General features: G+C 34.2%; 3 protein-coding genes across 4 annotated transcripts in view; all 3 read right to left on the reverse strand.

Annotated features, from left to right (window-relative positions):
• Positions 1–140: 140 nt before the first annotated feature.
• LOC117125273 (caveolin-1-like) lies at positions 141–7,721 on the reverse strand. Of its 2 annotated transcripts, XM_033271744.1 has the most exons (3): positions 7,530–7,721; positions 6,355–6,397; positions 141–1,014 (listed from the first exon to the last, which is right to left on the reverse strand). In XM_033271744.1, the coding sequence occupies exons 1-3, from the start codon at positions 7,590–7,592 to the stop codon at positions 725–727; spliced, it is 396 nt and encodes a 131-aa protein (XP_033127635.1). In that variant the 5' UTR covers positions 7,593–7,721; the 3' UTR covers positions 141–724. The 2 variants fall into 2 exon arrangements, with proteins under 2 accessions (XP_033127635.1, XP_033127634.1); XM_033271743.1 differs by lacking the exon at positions 141–1,014 and having other exon boundaries at positions 5,422–6,397; positions 7,530–7,717.
• Positions 1,669–3,773, reverse strand: LOC117125274 (caveolin-1-like). Its single transcript, XM_033271745.1, has 2 exons — positions 3,607–3,773; positions 1,669–2,588 (listed from the first exon to the last, which is right to left on the reverse strand). The coding sequence occupies exons 1-2, from the start codon at positions 3,667–3,669 to the stop codon at positions 2,256–2,258; spliced, it is 396 nt and encodes a 131-aa protein (XP_033127636.1). The 5' UTR covers positions 3,670–3,773; the 3' UTR covers positions 1,669–2,255.
• Positions 7,722–10,443: 2,722 nt separating the features above from the next.
• Positions 10,444–22,154, reverse strand: part of LOC117125279 (aminoacylase-1-like) — a 39,995-nt gene continuing 28,284 nt past the window's right edge. The window contains exons 10-15 of the mRNA XM_033271751.1: positions 16,914–16,989; positions 15,262–15,342; positions 12,939–13,007; positions 12,307–12,386; positions 11,317–11,562; positions 10,444–11,251 (exon numbers count right to left, since the gene is read on the reverse strand). Of these exons, the coding sequence (XP_033127642.1) occupies positions 11,334–11,562; positions 12,307–12,386; positions 12,939–13,007; positions 15,262–15,342; positions 16,914–16,989 (535 nt within the window). The 3' untranslated portion in view covers positions 10,444–11,251; positions 11,317–11,333. The remainder of the gene's footprint in view (positions 11,252–11,316; positions 11,563–12,306; positions 12,387–12,938; positions 13,008–15,261; positions 15,343–16,913; positions 16,990–22,154) is intronic.

Consider the following 22,154-nt stretch of genomic DNA (forward strand, 5'->3'; position numbering starts at 1 on the left):
AATAATGTTGCCACATCTGATGCAATAATATGTTCCAGCGCGTTGTGGACACTCGAGATTTCAAACATTTTAAAAGTATCTTTGTCTCGGAGGTTAATTGTATTAGTCAACAAATTAAAGACAGGACGAGGCAGCAAACATTGATTTTCGATGTTTTTTATTCGATGTCTGAACTCAAAACTCGAAGACATGACATTTGGTGTGGGAATATAATAGAAAAATAATTATATCCAATGATTGTGTTTTGTAAAGTTTGTATTTCTTATTTTAGACTACGGATATGTATAAATTGGTATCCCTAATCTTTAACATTGATTTATTAAAAGAATTATTATTTAACCTCCTAGAGTAATAGACCTATTGTGTTATTTATTTTATTGCTACTCTCGGACATTTAATTACTATAACATTGTAGAGTGTCTAAAAACATATTATTTTGTTTTATAATTATCATAATATGTTTTAATTGCTTACAGATAGCTTTACAACGGTACCCTATTATATTATTAAGTCTGTATATCTAAAAACATGAAAATAGTATAATCGTATAACTCAGTCGAGTAAAATCAGAAAATTAGTTGATTCTGTTGATAGCATGATAAAAATCACATTTTTAACTATCAACAATTATATTATAAACAAAAGATGATAAATTAAACGTATCTCCATCTACAAATAATTGTAGTAATAAATGCTGCATGTTTTAACAGAAACGGGACCAATGTTAAGCGTGTGTTACTCTGACGTCACTCAATATTCTTCCACATGACTCGAAGCACGGGTCACAGCAGGTCCTCACGCATGCTCCATAGATGATCTTGATAGATTTCAGCCACACCATGTACATACTGATGGCAGGAGTGATGATCCAGATATGAGCGAACGAAAGATAGGCGAACTCGCAGCCCCAGAAGAAAGCGTAAGGTACCCCGTAGCAGAGTGCGAATAGAGTGTAGGCGATGTCTCTTGAACAAGTGAAACATTTGTTGGCCAGCTTCCACACACATTCTGGACCTGTCTCTTATACACATCTAGATGTGTATAAGAGACAGGGGGTTCAGCTGTATATTTGTATTGTGTATAAACAAACCACATACAGTAATATTAATAAATTGAGGACATGATAGCCTGTACCTTCAATGGGTTTTAGACTTCAAACTAATTAACTAGAATATTGCGTGGTATTATTGCTATTAAGTAAATTCGGAGTTCATAACAAACAATAAATTGTATTCTCAGTTAACAGTTTTGCTTTATGATATAATAATTTTGCAGTGTACACAATGTTTTTATGTAGAGCCATAAATACGTATTTATAATGCAACTAAATAATGTTGTAATGTTGCCGCAAAGTTGTTTTACAGTTATTTTCTTACATACCTAACTACAACTTCTGCGACCCGGAAGGTTTGTGTCTCATAAGAAATGGTGTTAATACCCAAAAGGTATAAGACATGCAAAAAAAAGTGGTATCTTTTATAATTTGTTTGACACCAACAACAGTATTGCGTGTCAAATGCGTGTGAAAAATAATGTTGCCACATCTGATGCAATAATATGTTCCAGCGCGTTGTGGACACTCGAGATTTCAAACATTTTAAAAGTATCTTTGTCTCGGAGGTTAATTGTATTAGTCAACAAATTAAAGACAGGACGAGGCAGCAAACATTGATTTTCGATGTTTTTTATTCGATGTCTGAACTCAAAACTCGAAGACATGACATTTGGTGTGGGAATATAATAGAAAAATAATTATATCCAATGATTGTGTTTTGTAAAGTTTGTATTTCTTATTTTAGACTACGGATATGTATAAATTGGTATCCCTAATCTTTAACATTGATTTATTAAAAGAATTATTATTTAACCTCCTAGAGTAATAGACCTATTGTGTTATTTGTTTCATTGCTACTCTCGGACATTTAATTACTATAACATTGTAGAGTGTCTAAAAACATATTATTTTGTTTTATAATTATCATAATATGTTTTAATTGCTTACAGATAGCTTTACAACGGTACCCTATTATATTATTAAGTCTGTATATCTAAAAACATGAAAATAGTATAATCGTATAACTCAGTCGAGTAAAATCAGAAAATTTGTTGATTCTGTTGATAGCATGATAAAAATCACATTTTTAACTATCAACAATTATATTATAAACAAAAGAAGATGATAAATTAAACGTATCTCCATCTACAAATAATTGTAGTAATAAATGCTGCATGTTTTAACAGAAACGGGACCAATGTTAAGCGTGTGTTACTCTGACGTCACTCAATATTCTTCCACACGACTCGAAGCACGGGTCACAGCAGGTCCTCACGCATGCTCCATAGATGATCTTGATAGATTTCAGCCACACCATGTACATACTGATGGCAGGGGTGATGATCCAGATGTGAGCGAACGAAAGATAGGCGAACTCGCAGCCCCAGAAGAAAGCGTAAGGCACCCCGTAGCAGAGTGCGAATAGAGTGTAGGCGATGTCTCTTGAACAAGTGAAGCATTTGTTGGCCAGCTTCCACACACATTCTGGACTGTGGACACCATCAGGCTCGGCTAACACATCTTCAAATCCAACCTGATAAAAAGACAACAGTATAATTATGATAAAACAATTAGTTTCTATTGTAAAGAGAGTGACAGTCACACACAATAAGAGATGAAACAATGTGGACACCAAAACCACTCTAACAAAACTTCTTCACATAGATTAGTTCACTATTTGGCGTGTTATAATTATATAACTACTGTACATACACTTTTATTGTTCATTATCATTACTATCGTCATCGTCTTGATTGTTATATATTAAAATCTTCATTATTATTATTATTATTATTATCATTATCATTATTTATTATTATTATTATTATTATTATTATTTATTATTATTAATTATTATTATCATTATCATTATTATTATTAATTAGGCCTATTGTAATTTTGAAAACAATTTGAAACAAAACATAAAGAATTCAAATGATAGGATTCTTTTTAAATTCTACAAGCATTAGAAATAGTTGTTGTTGTTGTTGTTTTTTGTTTGTTTTTTTTAATGGTATTTCAGACAGTTTCCAGGACAATTTACTCGGTGTTGTATAAACTCGATCAAATTTTCTTGGAGATGTTGATGGTGCAAAATTGAAACCTTCACTTTTATTTCACTCGAAATGTTGTTAACTGTCCTCTGTTCAAAGAAAACACTATTTTTTTAAATAACGTTTCAATTCGTTCATCACTGAGGTGAACTATTTTATCGGACAGCTTCATATCAAAAGAATTCAGATCAATAACGTAGGTACGTGTTGCCTAGGCCGTGGAAACACAACGCCAAACGAATTAAATCCCCTCTGCACTAAATTTACACACACATATTATGTTAATTATAATTAAATCTTAATACATGGAAATTCGTTTCATATAAAACAAGTAGGCCTAATTAGGCGATACACACTAATAACTATATAGGCCTATTTTGGAAAGTTTGGGGGGAAAAAAACAATTGAACTACAATAGGCCTAAACTGTATTTTGTAAATAGTTAGAAAAACAATAACAAAATAAAAACAGCATCTTAAAAAAAATCACATACTGTACCTGTACATGCGAGTTAATTGAGTTTGGATCTCGATTGAACATGTCAATTGGAGTTGGATCCATGTTGATAATTCAATATATTCGGTGATGGTACGTTACAAACTTATAGCTTCTACGGATTGATGTTTTCTTGGTGAGCTTCCCTTCGTATTTGGTTTTCTTTTTGGCTCCAACTTAATTCATGATACAAAAGTGGACATTCGACTATTCCATTTTCGAATAGGTATATTTCTTAATGGATAACAATTTTAATTTAGAGTTACAGACCAGTTTTAATTATCTGTGTATTATATTGACAATTGCTTTTTAAGTTTAATATTGGATATCTTAATAATGTTCTCATAGATTTGGTTATCATGCTGTATTCCTTTATGTTAGAAAAAGATATGGTTAAATTATTCTACTAAATGTCAGCTTTAGCAACGGCGTTTTGTGTTGGTTGCATCTCCATTTGGCTAGACAATAACAAGTGCGACCGCATTGACAACATTTGTTGGAAAAACAATGGAATTAGATTCGAAGAGCCTGGATAGCTTCATCAAAGAATGTGCGTCTTTTCACTTCGGATTGCATCTTCTATTGTATCGTTTTGCATGTTCGTTTTGTGCATAGTTACCGTACACTATTTAGAAATACATAAACTAAGACGAAAAGTGAAACTAATATAACTTACTAATATTGTTGTTTAAGCATCACCGGGAATAATAATAATCACGTCCGTAATCAAATAAAGTTAGCGCATTAATAAATGTTACGGTATATACGTTAACATTGCTTTAAAGATTTTTGTTTTTACTTTATTGTTTATTTAGCCTGAAGCCAGGCACGCACTGCGTTCGACAGTCGTCGGCCGACGCGATTCTATGAAGAATCAAACGCGAAGACTCTCTCGTAACTGATCGTTTTTAATGACGATCCGCTCAGACGACCACCGACAATCAGCAGACGGAATGAATTACCACTTAACATAAAAAAACAAATCAACATCAATTGCTTTATTTTTAAAATCACTTGAAACGCATTTATTAAAAAATAACATGGAGCGCCATTGTCATTGATAATCACTTCGGTTTTTTTATATAGCGCTATATGTTCTTTTATTTTTATTACAGTATTATTATTACTGTATTATTATTATCATTATTATTATTATTATTATTTATTATTATTATTATTTATTATTATTATTATTATTATTATTATTATTATTATTATTATTATTATTATTATTATTATTTATTATTATTATTATTATTTATTATTATTATTATTATTAATTATTATTATTATTATTATTATTATTATTATTATTATTATTATTATCATCACACACGATGCTCCACAAGACTAGTCTCGACTATGAGGAATGCTGTAGTTTTGGTCGTGTTGCTAATAGTACCGTAGAGGAATTGAATCCAATACCCTGGGATTAGCAAGCAAGCATCTTAACCACAATCTATTCAATTTCACTACAATAGGTACTCAATCCTTGCTCATTACATGATCAATGCGAAGGCCTATCGTCAAGCGGCCTATAAAATTCTGAATCTTGGACAACCACAAAAGTTTTTATGTTCCGTTTCCATGTAGAACCAATTTTAAACGTACTAATTTTCTCCACGTCATCTATCTCCACTATTAATAAATATATAATTTCAGTAAGAATGACCACCAACATCTTGGAATCTGCATCGACATTAAAACGTCCCTCGAATTTTAGATCCTTTACATAAAATAGGGCGTTATTAATGATTCTGTAAACCTTCACGTGTATCTTAATACTGTATATGTAAAGAAAAATCTCATACTAACACGTATAATATTAAACAAATCTTTATTTCGTACAAATATACTCAATTCATTTGCATGGTATTAAGCTTGTTTCTATCATTTGTGTAAGCCCGATAACAAACTGACTTAAACTGGAGTGTCGTATCATAATTTACTGGACGGTGAAATCGCTAATCATCGTCTTATAATATTTAATCATTAACTAATTGTTCATTTGCATTAGTTGTATTGCGACATTTTTTTCTTAATTAAAAAAAAGTATTACCGGTACTGAATTAAATACTTGATACATTTACATATTGTCATTTTAAAGGTTGAATCAGAAGATTTGTTTTGTCTTCAATTCTAGCTTTGACAATTTACAGTTTGGTGTAAGTATTTAAATAAATACTTACACCAAACTGTAAGTATTTAAATAAATCCAAACAACCAACTGGTTTCAAAGATGCAAGTTTCAATTCCGCCAATTTTTAACAAGGTACAAAATCATTAATAATATCAACAGCAAACTAACCTTGTCTAATTCTTAAAATTTATAATTTTACCATTATTATATACATATAGTCCGTTTTTTAAAGAGTTTTTCTTATGTCTTCTGCTAATGAACAAACAGCGGCCAACTCTAGGTCTGTAGCCAGAGAGTGAATTATATTTACTTAAGTGACTTTCAGGCTTTCGTAACTCTTATGTCACTCAGGCATCTTCCACACGACTCGAAGCACGGGTCGCAGCAGGTCCTCACGCATGCTCCATAGATGATCTTGATAGATTTCAGCCACACCATGTACATACTGATGGCAGGAGTGATGATCCAGATATGAGCGAACGAAAGGTAGGCGAACTCGCAGCCCCAGAAGAAAGCGTAAGGTACCCCGTAGCAGAGTGCGAATAGAGTGTAGGCGATGTCTCTTGAACAAGTGAAACATTTGTTGGCCAGCTTCCACACACATTCTGGACTGTGGACACCATCGGGCTCGGCCAACACATCTTCAAATCCAACCTGAAAAAGACGAAATGACATAATTTTTAAAACAGGAATAACAACAAAAATATATTTTATAATAAAATAAAAAATTTGAAGGCATCATTAAATTATATAATTGTCACCCTCAAAATTGTTCTAAATAATTGTTTTTAAAATCGAATATCTATTTTAACAAGGTTTAATTGTATTAAATTTACATTAGTAATTTTATTTTATTGTCAATCGTAATTTCAAGAAATTTACTACCTAAAATTTACTTAATTTTAGGCACTATGACTTTAACAGATTTAAGTTTGAAGCCAGGCTCCTAAGGAAAATGTTTTAATATGGGAACGGTTAATGATGAGAGAATTTTTGAATATTCAAGAACTGGAGCAAAAGGTGGGAAAGGGTGTTTAAGGCTGTTATCCCTCAGATTAAACATTCGAAAATCTGTATCTTAATAACATTTCGAGTTTTTCTTCAAACACACCTTTTATGTAGGCCTATTAGAAAAATCAATTGTTCATAATATCAGAAAATGTTTTCCTTTGGATCCCGACTTCAAGCACTGTTTTATTAAAAAGGGCAAGACCCATAAACTGGTAGTTTTTGTGGTTAATAATTTGAGATGAATCTGTAGACATCGGCAACTTACAGAGAATATTTTACCTATTTTTTTTTTTTTCGATTATTTAATCCTTTTAATTTATTGTTATTAGTTAGGTCATTAGATTAGTCCGGGGACCTTAATTACAGGCCTACGGCCTCCTTGGTCCTCGGCACTTGTAGTAGTTAAGTTAAGTTGCAAATTACAAGTGAAATAAAATGAAATGAAATGAAATGAAATATTGAAATACAAGTTTCCGTTAACGTCGGATACATTTTCACCTAGGGTCGTAACTGAAGGAAGGTACCGCTGTAGCACTGGGTGCATCAAAGCTTGTTTCAGAAAATTACATTAATAGTTTCCGAGTTATTGCCGGTTATTATTACTACTATTACTAATTTGTAAATTGAAATATAGGCCCTAATAGAGTACAAATTATACTACCACTATAGAAATAATTACCTGTAAGGCGCTATACAGTGGTTTCTTATAAACATCATGTTTGATCAAATTTCTAACATTTTTTTTTAGTAACTCAAGAAAAGATAACATGCTTACTTGAACGTGAGAATTGATGCTGTTTGGGTCACGGTTGATCATGTCAATTGGAGCTGGATCCATCTTGGTTATTTCTTCTTTTTGTTTTCTTCTTAATAGAAAATATAGCACAAATTGCTCAATATGCTGCAGGAGTGGTGAATGTTGCAGTCACAGTCGCTTGGCGTTGATACGGATGTGGCGCCGTAACTACGCAGAATATCGATGTGGATTATTCCATTTTTGTAATTCATTAATCAAAAAGTTTAAATTACATAATAGGAATTAATAAATTTGAATACAGTGCGTTTAAGAATTATCATAATTAAGGTTAATATATTAATGTTTAAATTTATTCTGGTACTTTTTTTTCGCAATATGTAAGAAATTGTGCTGTAAAGTAATGTAACTAGACGTCAACTTGCTTAGTCTACGAAATAATTATTATAATCGAACAATCCCAATGAGTTTAGTTTAATCCCTTTAGTATCCACTAGAATACGAAAAGATGTTACCAATAGTTACCTGTATTGAGTCAAAACAAACAGTAGACCTACGATCTTCTAATTACTTAAGCGCCTTAACGAAAAGCTAAATAGTTGATCTACTAACTAAGAGAAGCCTATAGCGCTAGCATATTGTTTCTACTTTTTGCTTTGCAGATGATAAAAGACGTTTTCCGAAAACAATGTTATCATGCTAAAATAAGTTTTGTATCTGTAATTATATTATATTATAATTCCACTTCGATAATATTTTTTTTGCAGTCGTAAATGTCTTATAATTGTAGGTTTTTGCAGTTATTACTGTATATTTATCCTCATTGTTCATATATAACAGTTGTGAAATTATTGTTGAATGTTTCCTCAACGAACAAAACATCATTTGAACATACCATGAGAGAAACTACAGATTTAAAAGATTTAAAAATACAGTACAGTAAATTGAATTTAAGCCTGCAACACGTCAATCATTTTGAAAAGTGGGATGAAAAAAAAAGAGAGTAACGTAATTGTTGGAGATATATCTGTACTGCAACTAATCGATTTGACTGAACAGTATGTTCAATAGTAACAATGGGGAACCGACACAAGGGCTATTGATTGAAGTATTGACGATTTTCAGAAGGACGACACAGCCAAGTACCATAATCAGTCAAAAAGATTAGAGTACTTGTATGTAGCAGTATTATACCCAGCAAAACTGTTTACGACACGTTGGAACAACACCTATTTGGACTTCCTTTAAAGTTCTAATGAGAAAACACAACTCGAAAGGTGCTTAAAGATGTATTGTCCCTTGCTAATGTCAAAATATAAAAAAAATAATTTTGAAATGAACTTGCTCATATTGCAATAGCATACAGATTATTAACTTGGGCATAAAAAATATTGAATTAAAAAAAATGTGTACCTTGATTTTTAAACCAAACAATTATAATAAAAATAATAAAACACATCCAGTGATTGGAAGTGTTTCTATCATTTTTCGCTGTAAACTGATGGGTAGACATTTTTTTTAAATAAACTAATTTCTATGTTCAAGTTGATAACTTTTATGTTACTTCAAAATGGGCAAGAGTTAATTTAAAAAAAAAATATTTTTATGATTTTTTTGGCATTTAGCAGGGTACAATACATTTTTTAGAATTAGCAAAACAGCAAGATTGCAAAGATCAAAATTACATTTGCAATATTAGAAAAATCTTAAATTATTAACAATTAAAAACAAACTTAAGTTTAAGCATTTGTCTCATGTTTTATTTTCTCTAAATTGGAAAGTTAGCCAGGCTGTTTAGTTTAATCTTCAGTCACTCTGCTTAGTTTCTCAAACTTCGGAGGTTTGACTGCATTATACAGATTTTACAGAGACCAGTACGGTCACAAAGCAAGACCTTAGACTGTGAGAAACTCAACAAGAAGATGGAAAAACAGAGGCAGACAAACTTTCTTAAAACATAACTATGTACATTTACAGCAGGGGTGGGCACACAATTGGTCGGAGTGCTAAAACGAATTTTCCATTTAACACTGAGGGTCGCAAGGAAACCTATAGTGAAAAATTTACATTTTCAATGTGACTGAAAAAAAAAATATTGCTTTTATACCGCTTTATGCTTAGATTAACTTTATAATAAAAGATTTTTGTCGTCGGACCAGCAGGGGGATGGTAGGCCTCCTAATTTATTTTCGTCGGCCACAACACAACGCAGGCCAAAACAAAATTGGGATTTAGAGTGTCTGACCCTTGAGGTATTTTATAACATAGATTCATGCTTTACCATGCTCGATTCACTGCTGTAGAAAATATGTCTTAACTGCCGCGTGTGCATTAAGAATGAATGCAACATAATCGTTTAAAATGAGTTTCGTAGACCAGTTGTAAAATGAATATGGCTGCAAAATGCGTGTGTAAACACTCTAAGCTGAAAAATATATAGTAAGTTTTGCTATTCGTTTACTTCTCTCAAATGTACTTTTTCTTCCCTAATTCTTTTTAGCATATTTGCCATATTTTATATAATTCCTAATTTGTTTATGCAACTGAGGATGCCATTTAATGTTCATGTTAAATATGTGGCCATGTTACTCACATTTCCAGTATGATGGATAAAAAAAAATAATATTAATTAAATTCAAATTTGTAATAATAAATTAAGTAGACAAACGAACAAATAAATGTATGTATGATTATTAAATAATAATAATAAAAATAGATCTTAAAAGTTCAAAAGTGGGTTCAAAATATGTCTTAGGCCTTTGTTCTGAATGCGTCTATTTTATCGCAACTATAAGAAAGCACGCACCCCATGAAAACGTGATTTTAGATCTGAGCACTATTTATATAGTTTGATAATGATGGTACATAAACACAGGCAAGAGAGGCAACTCTCTATCGGTTTCTGATCACATACCAGTACTTAAAGAGAAACATGTAATGATGATATACAACAGATTGCATTTTATTATTCAAATCACGGATTCATGACTAATAAATTTAAACGTATTAAAAAATATAGTTCTGTATACATTTAACTATGTCGTCTTCTTTATTTTAACACACATTATGTTAATACAGTAATGTAGAAATTCATTGTCACTTTCGAATTTTACTCAATTCTGCGGTTTAGTATACGAACAAGAAGAAATTGAAGATGGTAGCAGCTAGAACGCCTCTTCACTTACTGTAGTAGAAACACAATATAGAACTCTCGCATAGATAAAATGAATTGTATTGTCACATCTTTTAAGCAGCTCTCTCCAGGTGTACGAGGCGCCAATCTCTTTCCAATTATGACAATTTGGTCACCTTCAGCCGTACGTGGTACCTCATTTGATGGGGTGCCGCGTATGACTGGAGATAAACAAACTTAAGTTAGAATGGTCATAGAGAAATTAGTTTACAAATTCCGGTATACGGTATACCATGAAGGCATTTCATTCCTCCATGGGTGTACCCACCATGCAATTAGAAAAATACAAAAATCTGTGTAACAATCAGGTCAGTAATGTAACACATTTTGTAGTGCATAGTACTGGCTATTTTAAATGATTCAAATAATTGAAAAGAAATGTAATAGTCCAGTCAAAAATCACTCTCACCATGGTATAAGCTCCTACCTAAACAAAATTTAAACCATAGGTTCTATATTTACGCGAGTCAGTTTTTCATGCAAGTGATAAGGAAATTTTGAAGAGCTATGATTGATACCTTTATCTTTATATATTTCAGATTTTATATATATCTTTATATCTGTCTCTTATACACATCTAGATGTGTATAAGAGACAGGATTTTATATACTGTATTTGCAAATAAGTAGGCTTCAGTTTCTCTCATCCTTCAATGGTGCCACATTTGCCAGTTTGGATATCAAATTCTCGTAAATGTCGATTCCTTTCAAGAAAACCTCTTCATTTACAAATTCATTATGATCATGAAGAAGGATTGGGGTGTTGTTCATCGGGGAGAAGCCAAGACAAGGATACCCAGCGGCACGTAAGTAACGACTGTCAGTAGCAGCAGGGAAAATCTCTGTTTCAATCTTCATTTTCCTTTAAAGAAAATAATAATAAAGAAAAAAAAAAACATGAAACTAAAGATGGTTTGTAATGGTGCAAAATACAACTCTCTCCAATTAAAGACCACCTTCAATTAATTGAGACTTTTTTGGTGGTCCCATATTAAGCTCGGTTTCCATAGAGTCGCTTACTATATCGGCAACAGTTGCCGACAGTTGTTGGGAAGGTTGAACCTGGTTCAACTTTGACGAATAACGTTGCAAATGAATCGGTGTGCCTTTCCGATTACGTCAGGGCAGCTAGCAATGCACCCTGATTTGTTTGCAACGCAATCGGCAAAGTTAAACAAGGTTGAACCTTCCTCACAACTGTCGGCGACTATCGCTGATAGGATGAGCCATTCTATGGAATCCGAGCTTTAACAAGATGTTTTTATCTTTATTATTCTATTTAGAGACCAAAGTTGCTAAAGACTATGGAATCCCTGGGCCTGCAGAAGAGGTTTTTAATTGGAGACCTGCATCATGAAAAAACACAAATAGGCTGTATTTTCATGACAGCTATCACCAAGGATCAAACCCCAAATAAATACAATCAAATAAAAAATATAATTATATATATATATATATTTTTGTAAGGTTTATGTAGATCTCTGACGAAAAAAATCATGCAAATTTTTTTTTTAATGTGAAAAAATGTAATGATTAGTGTTAGTATGTAGGGTAAATATGGAAAAAAAAATTACACTGAAAATAAAAAGATAAATATTTAACTTACATTTCATCACACGCATTGCTGAAGGCACACCACCATGGGCTTTCCTTATCTACAGATGTCACTTCTTGACACATATTTTTCTACACAAAATGATTAAAAATCTCTTAACTTAGTCATCACAAACACATTGGCTTGGTGTATTGAATTATAAACATACAATGTTCTCTTTATACAAAAGAACTCTTTTCTGCCCATATTATATAGTTATGATGTGCCCACATAATATGGTCATGATGCGATGTCATCATATTTTAATGTCACATGTTTGTGTGAAATAAAATTTGATAGTCAGAACAGGTAATTCCCCTAACCCCCGACCCCCTTGGACAGTGTTGCTAAGATCCCACAAAAAACGAAAGTGTAAAAACATATGCAAAACAAACGCGTTTGTAGGATAACATGTGTGTTCATGAGACACGCACATTTCTCTGGCCCTGTTTTGATTGGACGGTTGGTAAGTTTGACGCTCCGGAAAGGTCCTTTATATATATATTTTTTTCCAATATTTCTCCCATACAGTGGTGTGTCACATTTTTTTTCCCTCTAGGAACCACTACATGAAGTCTAAACATTTTATACCAGTATGTATGTAAATTTATAAGACATCATCTATATCGTTATTATTGTCTTACATTTTGATACTCAATGCGTACGCCCTCCCCGGCTTCTTTTACCCAATTGTTGATCTTGTCTTCAAATTCCTATAAAAATATAAACAAAACATTACACGCAAAATGCATCAAATAAACGCAAACATTTACATACAAAACATACAAATTTCTCACTAAAAAAAAAATAGACATAGATCTATTTTTATTGAACTTTGGTCAATACATGGATTTGAAAATAATGTAAGAATGTATTTTACCATGAGTATTATTATTATTAACACTCGGAGATCTCTGTTTTTGGTAGCGCAATGCTTGACCGTCAAACACAGAGATCTCCATGTTTCAGGTTTTTTTACGGAATCCGATAGATAAGGTAATTACCGACATTTACTAAAAATTTGAACCGTAAGTATTTCACTATTTGAAAGTATCCAATCTGATTTTAAAAAAAAAAGATTGAATTCGTGCCACAGCTGGCTCTGACGGCGCGTCGTATGATGAGTGCCACTGAGGCATTCGGTGAAATTTGTGCAGATTCTGGCGAAAGTATATCATCAGATGATGTAAGATGTATACTTTATGATTTACAAAATGTAATAAATCATTGATAGATAGTGATTTTTTTTTAACTAGGCCTAGACTAGCCTAGCGATGCCATGTATGGTAGTGTTGGTTGATGTCTCTTTTGGCTGTCAGTGTTTGTTTACATTGAGCGTAGTGGTTTTGATGTCCTTTCACAAAATTGCGATTATCTCAGCTTCGTTGTGTGAAATTGCGTAAATCTCCAAAAGTGAGACATTTTATTGTAACGCTACAGGTCACATTGTAAAGCTTAGATCTTTGTAGAACTTTCTTGTACTATTTTTACATGTCAATCTGATCACATACACACCCTCAGCAAGATTCGGAAAAGTGTTAACATTTACTGAAAAGTCTGGCGGTGGCTGATACTATTTTACAAACCCCTGGCAACCAGAGTGTTAAAGCATTCATGGGCTGATCCAGAGATGTTCGAAAGGGGGGGCCGAAAATGGGGCTGATCGAGACAACACTGCTGTATAGGGTCCAGGGGCTTCCCACGTTTTCTAGAGACCCGAAAATAACCTCATTATATAGGGGTTTTGGGGCGATAAATTATTTCTTTTTCCTTCCTATTTTTTTTTTAACTTTCCAAAATGGGGGGGGGGGGGGGTCGGAGGGGGGGGGGGGGGGGGGGGGGGGGCCCTCTAAATCGGCCCCTGGATTTACCTGGAACTGTACAAAGAACACAGCACCTAACAATGCAGCGTTGTGGAAACCAAATCAAGGGAAAAACGTGTAACAACAAAAAAAGTTTTCACTTCTTTTCAAGTGAAAAAGAAACGTTTTTTAGAGACATGAAAAGAGGCACCGACGCCACCTCTCTCATTTTAACAAGAAGCTAAAGATCATATAATTACAAGATAGAGTTCTCCGCGATTTCCACATGCAAATTTTGTAATAACGCAGTGTACGGTGCCCTCTTGCTAAAGTGATTACATTTCAACTTTGACATCGAAGATCGTTAAATAAAATAGGGCATCTGCGTACAAATTCTACAACAGCCATGGTAACAAGTAGGTTGCTCTCTCTCAAAAGGGATTAATTTTTATGTTTCTTCTTTTTACTGAGCATCGAAGCTTCTATTTATTACGCGTAGAATCGCAAAGAGCGCTATCTTGTGTTTATAAGATCTCTGCAGGAAGCTCATTCCAGATACGTGGGGCAGCAATAGGAAAAGGGCAATCAACAGCCTTCCTCTTGCATCTAGAAACAATCTGGGTAGAAAGAGGAGTGGAGTCGGTGTCGGTAATCAGAGGAAACCTTGTTTATACTTTGTTATTAGATCTGACAAGAAAACAATATGAAAGATTTCAACTAACATATTTGTTAATAATACTACTGCTGATAAAATGTTATAATGATAAATAATTAACATCAATTGGTATTTCATGCATAATCAGTGTATAAAATTAAAGGTGCATCTACACTGAATCCGAATTTTTGGATCAGAATGCCTACTGAATCAATCAAAAAATACAAAGAGCCTAGTATGTCAGAATAGAGATGCTGTCAGAATAATGCCATTTTGTAGTTTGAACTGCGCATGCCCAAATCAAAGGTCAATTAACATAAACATTAAACACAGACATGCTGTTTATGTTTATTGATTTTGGTACGGGCATGCACAGTTTAAACTACGAAGAGGCTTATATCGTTTGGCATCTGATGTAAATTCAGCTGAAGGGGCAATAGTGTTTGAAGTGTCCTAGCATCTGTATCTATGGAATATTGATCTTGATAACTGATAGCAACTTGTACCTACCTGTAGATTGACAGTGGGTGGGATACGGATGTCAAAGGTTGCTGTGAAATCCTGTGGTACAACACTTTGAGCGACTCCGCCCTGTAAAATGAAGAGTGCAATAATTTGTTACACTTACATAAAGCAGTGGGTTATCTAACCTACAACATGCAGGGCCTTTATTTAAAGCTCTGGCCAAAACGCTTGCATGCCCATACATAGTCATGATGTGTCTACATATGTGACAAAGACAAGCCAAACCAGTCACTCGTTGCAAAAATCTATTTTTAGTTATTAATACAGGGCTATACAGTAAAATGAGAGCTATAAAAAAAATCATTTGAATCCGACATTTCGTTATAAAGTTTAAACACACAGCTGTTAAAAAAACAATGTTTGAGAAATTAGCCTTCACAGTTTATGATTTCAGGCATTTCTCAGGCAGAAACCGTCACCAAATCATTACAAATGTTTTAACATTAAAAATTTCGAAAACAACAGCCACATATGGTCATGATATCATCATGACCATATTTAGCCATGTCACATGTTTCTGGCATATAATATTTGAGTCTGGACAGGACTTAAGTATTAACATGGGGGTACATACTTTGTGGGGCATGGGGGAATATAAAATTAGGGAATTCTAGCTAGGGATATGATGATGAGGTTAATTATAACAACTTCAGAGTATCTAATTTGCATGGTGATCTTTTTTCAAGAAAGGGGGAACAGTGTAAATCCAGGGGTACCAAGTTGAGAAGGCGTTATCTAGAGATCTGGTTTAATGAATATTCATGCTTCTAATTGTATTGTGCTGCATGTGGTGATTGATACCCATGGCCAACCAACTTCAGGGTGGCAATAGTACAATATTAAAAATTGCAAACATTATAAATTTGCAAGAAATGCATCAGTTTCCAGGAAACCCCTGCTTAATACGTCCTGATTTCTACAACTTTGGGAGCGGGTGGTGTAATGTTTGATCACCCTTGTCTGATGGAAATAGAGCATGTCTTTCAAAATAGATAGAGAGACAAGATTTTGTTTGATCACTTGTTTTCTTCTATTTGTTTATATCTTTAGAATTTTATCTTCTTTCATTTGGTGAGTTTTATGTTGCCTTTAAAGTTAAAGTACAGTGGCGGTCAATGACCGTTCTCTACAAAAAAAAAAAAAAAAGTTTGATGTTTCCAAACTTGAAAAAGTATCACTGAATACAGGCTTATACACATACCCACGACTCGTGTGGGTGCAACTTGGTTGGTATAGGTAGAAGTTGGCGTGGGTACGATTTAGCTGACACCCGTCCTACTAGGCATTCATAACTAGTATTTAGGCCAAACAAAAAAAATTATTGTGTTGGCCATGCCCGACCGACTCAAATTTTACGAAATTAAGAGTCGGCATTTTAGCTATAGTTACCGAACAATATTTTGTTATGAGCAAATAAGGCGGGAGTAGCCTTGGCGAGGCTAGGGGGCCAAGACCAGCCTATTTAGCTGGTACACAATGCGAATCCAAAATTTTATTATTTGTGTATTTTCTACTTTTTAGGCGTAAACACATATTTGGTTGTAAAAAATAAAGTTTTCATGAAGACCTACCCATTTTTTGGATTTTCCCAAAACGTGGCCAACACAAAATGTTTTATATGTTTTGTCCTTACTTACCTCCAACATGGTCAGGTTAACTGTGGTAACATCGGCCAGTGTCTTACAGGATTTTGGTTTGGTAACTGACTCCAGTCTGCGGAACAAAGGAGATCAATTACCTAAATTTCCAATCTTTAAAGTGTTAGTCACAATCACAGGAGCTAAATGCTAATGAATTGCCAATTACAGAGCAGACCCCTGGATGTTTCGTTTGCAAACTAAACATTATAAAACTGCATTATTAAAAAAAACCTATAGGAAATCATTAAAGTTATAATATATGTCATCAGATACACGCATTCCAAAGGTGGTTTCTTATGACATTAAAACGATAATGTGCCTAGGTATGCCCTCTCATCTGCGTTCATTACCATTTCTTTGCTGTTGTTTCCCCCTTTTCTTTTAAAATATCCAAATCGATTCTCTGATCCATGCTTTGTGTTTTCTTTTGCAAGCAATTTCGCTGCATCCCAGTCAAATGATTTAGGGTAGATAGCATGTTCTGCGACTGAAGATTTCATTTTGTGTGGATTCAGATTCTATACTCATGGCTCTGGTAAACCTTTTCTTGCTCATTTTGATAGTTTCTTCTTTGTGATCATGTTTTCTTGTTCCAAACAACCACCAAGTTTCGACATTTTGGTCCAGTTGCTTTCCATTGGTTGGATTGAGATTAAGAGGGACCGGCACCTTCCCTTATGGACATGCTCCATATTATATTTCTTCATCCATCTTACCATTTATAAGATTTTTTACAGTTGTGGCATTGGATACTCATCCTGAAATTTGTCAAGGCTAATCTTGTCTTTAGGTAGGCATATACTAAAAGACTTCTAATTTTGGTGTGAGGTCTGATGATTCTGGTAGATATGTTTGATATTCTCTGTGACACCCTGTATGTATGGAATACTGTTACTTTTGATTTCTGTTTACTTTTTTCCTTGGTGTTTACCATTTTGTTTCATAAGTTCTTTGTCTTTTTTCACTCAATCTATAATCTGGATACACACATTTTTCCAATGCTTTCTTAAAGTGTTCCTCTTCAGCGATCTTATTTTCTTCTGTTGTTATCACATTGTCCATGCAGTTCAGTAAGGTTTGGATAACACTTAATTGATTATGAGTAAATTTCCAGAACAAAATCGTAATAGTACTCGGTCAGGAGTCCGTGCTTCTATCAGATCATTTCAATCTTAGAAAAAGTCTTGAATGGAGAAAGGGTACGTGTCGTTAGCTATAATAGCCTATAATCTAAACATAACTCCATTTATATAAAACTGATATAAGTTTGGAAAATGTTAATCTTATTATTTTAGTGACACTATGTCCATGTTGTTTAAAATAATTATATGGTTACCATATTAAAAAAAGTTTGAACACCAGGGGCCTGTAGTTATTAGGTCACAGGTTAGACTTTCAGATACTGTACCACGTTCAGTTAAAATTTACAGGTGAACATTATCATTATAGTTTGCATTTTACATTTTAGTTAAATATTGCCTTGATCAGCTTTTGTATGAATTACACAACAATCTGTGAGTGCCATCTTTCTGAAGATTAAGAGACGCCATAATGTAAATAAATGTCCGGTCACATGAAAGACCAGAACCCTGCGGGTGCGTACGTTCCTTTGTACGTAAAAAATCAATGTACATTTGGGAATTGCAATAACTTATTGTATCTTTTTGAATAATGATTGTGTAAGGAAATACATTATTTTCATTTTCAGTCAAAAAATTTAGAGGCGGATCCAGAAATTTATGAAAGGTAAGGGGGGGTAAGGGGTTCTGAGAAGTGCAGGATGTTGTTATGCAGAGCGGAGGTGTGCCCACTTTTGACTTCTTGCGCCCATCCTAAAGCTATTATTAAGTTAAGGCCTTCCGCCCAGCCTCATACAAATTCTCCCGCCCCCCCCCCCCCAAAATTATGAAGGAACACAAGTTTTTGCTCAAATTATTAGCCGCAAATTTTATACGCGATTTTCCCCTCGAAGTTTGGGGTGCGGCCTATACACCGGTCGTTAACCTACTCCCAAAAAGTTCAGATCGCGTACCGCAGCGAAAATCAGGGGCCGTCTGTCAAGCTTGGGCCCATGCTCCTACTCTAGCCCAATTAATTAGCCTAGGTTTTGAAGGGCTAGTGTAATTATCAGCTTGACCACTCACAATTTTTGATATACCCAAATCACAAATAAACAATTCTGAACATATGTTTATAGCAATTAACAGTCAATTAAGAATGTATGTGCACTTCGTTGAGTTTTACTTACTTGAATGGACTGAAATATACTTTGTTACTTCTTAATTTTTCTTCTATAAAAATATTTAATTTTCTTAGTAAAAATAAAATACCCAAGGATTTGAACGGAATACCCAAGACCAAGTCAAAATACCCAAGATATTGGGTAAATACCCAAGCAGTGGTCACGCTGGTAATTATACTCACTAGGCCTATACAGTGCTGTACTGTCCTACTACATTTTCTACGACAATCAAGCAATGGTTTGGGTTGTTTAAATAATTATTTTCATAGTTACGTTCACTCAAACAATTTTTTAAACAAGTTTAATTCCAAACCGCTTCGCTCAAAACAATAAATAAACTTCTTTTCGGGAGTGTCGTCCTAGAGGTCACGTGAGCAGCTTCATTTATGATGTCGCAACAAAACACACACGGGCTGTTGAAACTTTCTGTTCGACGTCTGGTTCCCGGTGGCTTGTACCGTTATAGAAAGAATATTGATACCGCTATATTTCAGAATAAATGCTTGTGAAATTAATTTATGCAATAAAAACACGAGTTTTGTTGAAGTTGTAATAATTATTTTACTGGAAATTAATTGAAGAAAGGCATACGTTCGTCCGTCTATCACATGCCTCCATCACATGCTGTATATGTGTATAGATGGTAAGTCCATCACATGCTGTAAATTTATGTGTCCATAATTTTAAGGTTCTCCCCCACCTGGGACTGTCCATCAGATACATGCCTCCATCACATGCTGTAGTGTATAGACGGTCAGTCCATCGGTACTAGGACAATTACCCCCGGAAAATTAATTGCAATTGTCCTTGGTGAGTATGGCAATTCCCGGGGCCGGGTGGGGGGGGGGGTGATTTTCCAGGGGATAATTGTCCGGACACGCAGTCCATCACATGCTGTAAATTTATGTGTCCATAATTTTAAGGTTCTCCCCCACCCGGGACTGTCCATCAGATGCTGTATTTTCTAACCATTATTTCCCCAAACATCATTTGATGAAGCTATGCTGTAAATTTATGTGTCCATAATTTTAAGGTTCTCCCCTACCCGGGACTGTCCATCAGATGCTGTATTTTCTGACCATTATTTTCCCAAACATCATTTGATGAACTCCCGTCTCCCCCCTCCCCAGCCAACCCTTAGGTTCGTCCGTCCATCACATGCTGCCCCCGCCAACCCTAGGTTCGTCCGTCCATCACATGCTGCATATTAAATATGATATTTATGTGTCCAGAATTTTTAACCATCATTTCTTGGAAAATAATTCCACAAATGTTGATTTTTATTGCTTGACGGCAGGCTGGTGGTAGGCCAAGAAACCTACTTTACGTAATGGTATAGTACAGTATATCAGATGTGTCTAGGCCTACACCAGGTCCGACGGTGTCGCCCAAAGAGAAGCCTACATTACGTATGTGTCTAGGCTAGGCCTAGGTACACCAGGTCCGTCAATCTTAGCCGTTAAAGTATACTAAAACACTAATAGAACACACAGAACACCTTCAAATAATAACAAAAGTAAGTGGCCGATATGCCACAACTATCTCAGTTTGCTCAATGTTTACTGACAGTCGCGAAAACAACATAAAGAACTTTTCTAGGCAGCTCGCGACAGAAACAAAATGTCGGGAAAGTTTGACCCGACGCATGCGCAAATCAAATTTTCGACTAAAAAAAAGACTCAAAACTGGTGGCAGGGGGTATATGTTTTATCGCCTACAGCCTGCATTTTTCATCTAACCGAAAAAACAAACATTTCTTGCACAATTGCATGTCCACCAGCAACTATCGAGCACAATGTATACCTGCCACTATGCACCGTTTCGGAGCCTATTTGTTTACAAATATGCTGACCTCTTTTGGTTTCACATCTTATACACACATTTTACATGTGAACCATTACCTTGTTCCATGTGACCTAAGGTCACAAAGGAAGGAACTAATAAAACTCATGGAAAAACCAGGGTTGCCATTTGGCCTTTTTGACGGCCAGATTCCTCAAATCTGGCCGTATACAAATTTGCCTGGCCGTAGCATTTGGAAAGTCACGGCCAAACTATATTTGGCCGAATTTTTGAAAAGTTTACATTTTTTTCAATATAGGTCTAATATAACGTAGACTTGTTTTGGATATTTTGTTTTTGTTAGCTTAAATTCTATATTTTTTATTCTAATCTTGTACCTTTATTTGTACTTGCACTAAAACTTAATCTATGTTCCCCGATTCAGCCGATTTGACGTAAGAGAGTTTATTTAAAAGATAACAGTTACATTTAATAAATTAAATTGTTCGGATGAAATACCGTATATTGTTTATAAGGTTTATCCTCGTTTAAGCTTTATGAAGACAGTTCATTGCAAGTTTGTACCATATTGTGTGTCTTTGTATGTTCCATCTTACTAGTGGAGGTTCTATCGCTTTTGAATTTCTTTTGAATATAAATTAAATACTGTACTTTAATTAATTTATTATTGCCCACTTGAATTGTATAACCCTAGGTACCGCAGTGTTCTTTATGTAGAGCGCCATATATGCTCGATGTGATAATTCGGGTCCGATAGCACCTCCAATTTCAAGCAAGTTTTGCAGAGACTTCTTCGAAGTTACTCTGGAGTTCGGGTTGCATATGAGAATGAAGAAGATAATTCTGATACTATAGCAACATTGATTTATTACTTTAAGTACTGCGACAATAACATTCAGAGGCGAATTTCGAAACTTTAGATAAAAAGTATTTATTAAAGTTTTCATGGGTTTGTTTTAACGCCAGTTTGTGTTACCTAACTATGTAACTTAATTCATTCTAATTAAAGCGAGCCACGGATTTCGCAATAACAGGCCCTTATAATTTTTGCTATAGATCGACTACAATGTACATTATATTTAATACATTTAAATCAAATTTAGATCAATTTTAATATTTTGATTTTAAATAGCAGGGGTGGATTTAAGGGGGAGGGGTGGTAAAAAAAAAAATAAATAAATAAATAAAAAATA

The sequence above is a fragment of the Anneissia japonica genome, unplaced genomic scaffold, assembly GCF_011630105.1.
Source record: "Anneissia japonica isolate Jap-2015-1 unplaced genomic scaffold, ASM1163010v1 scaffold690_len516080_cov150, whole genome shotgun sequence".
In the NCBI taxonomy this organism is placed as follows: Eukaryota; Metazoa; Echinodermata; class Crinoidea; order Comatulida; family Comatulidae; genus Anneissia; species Anneissia japonica.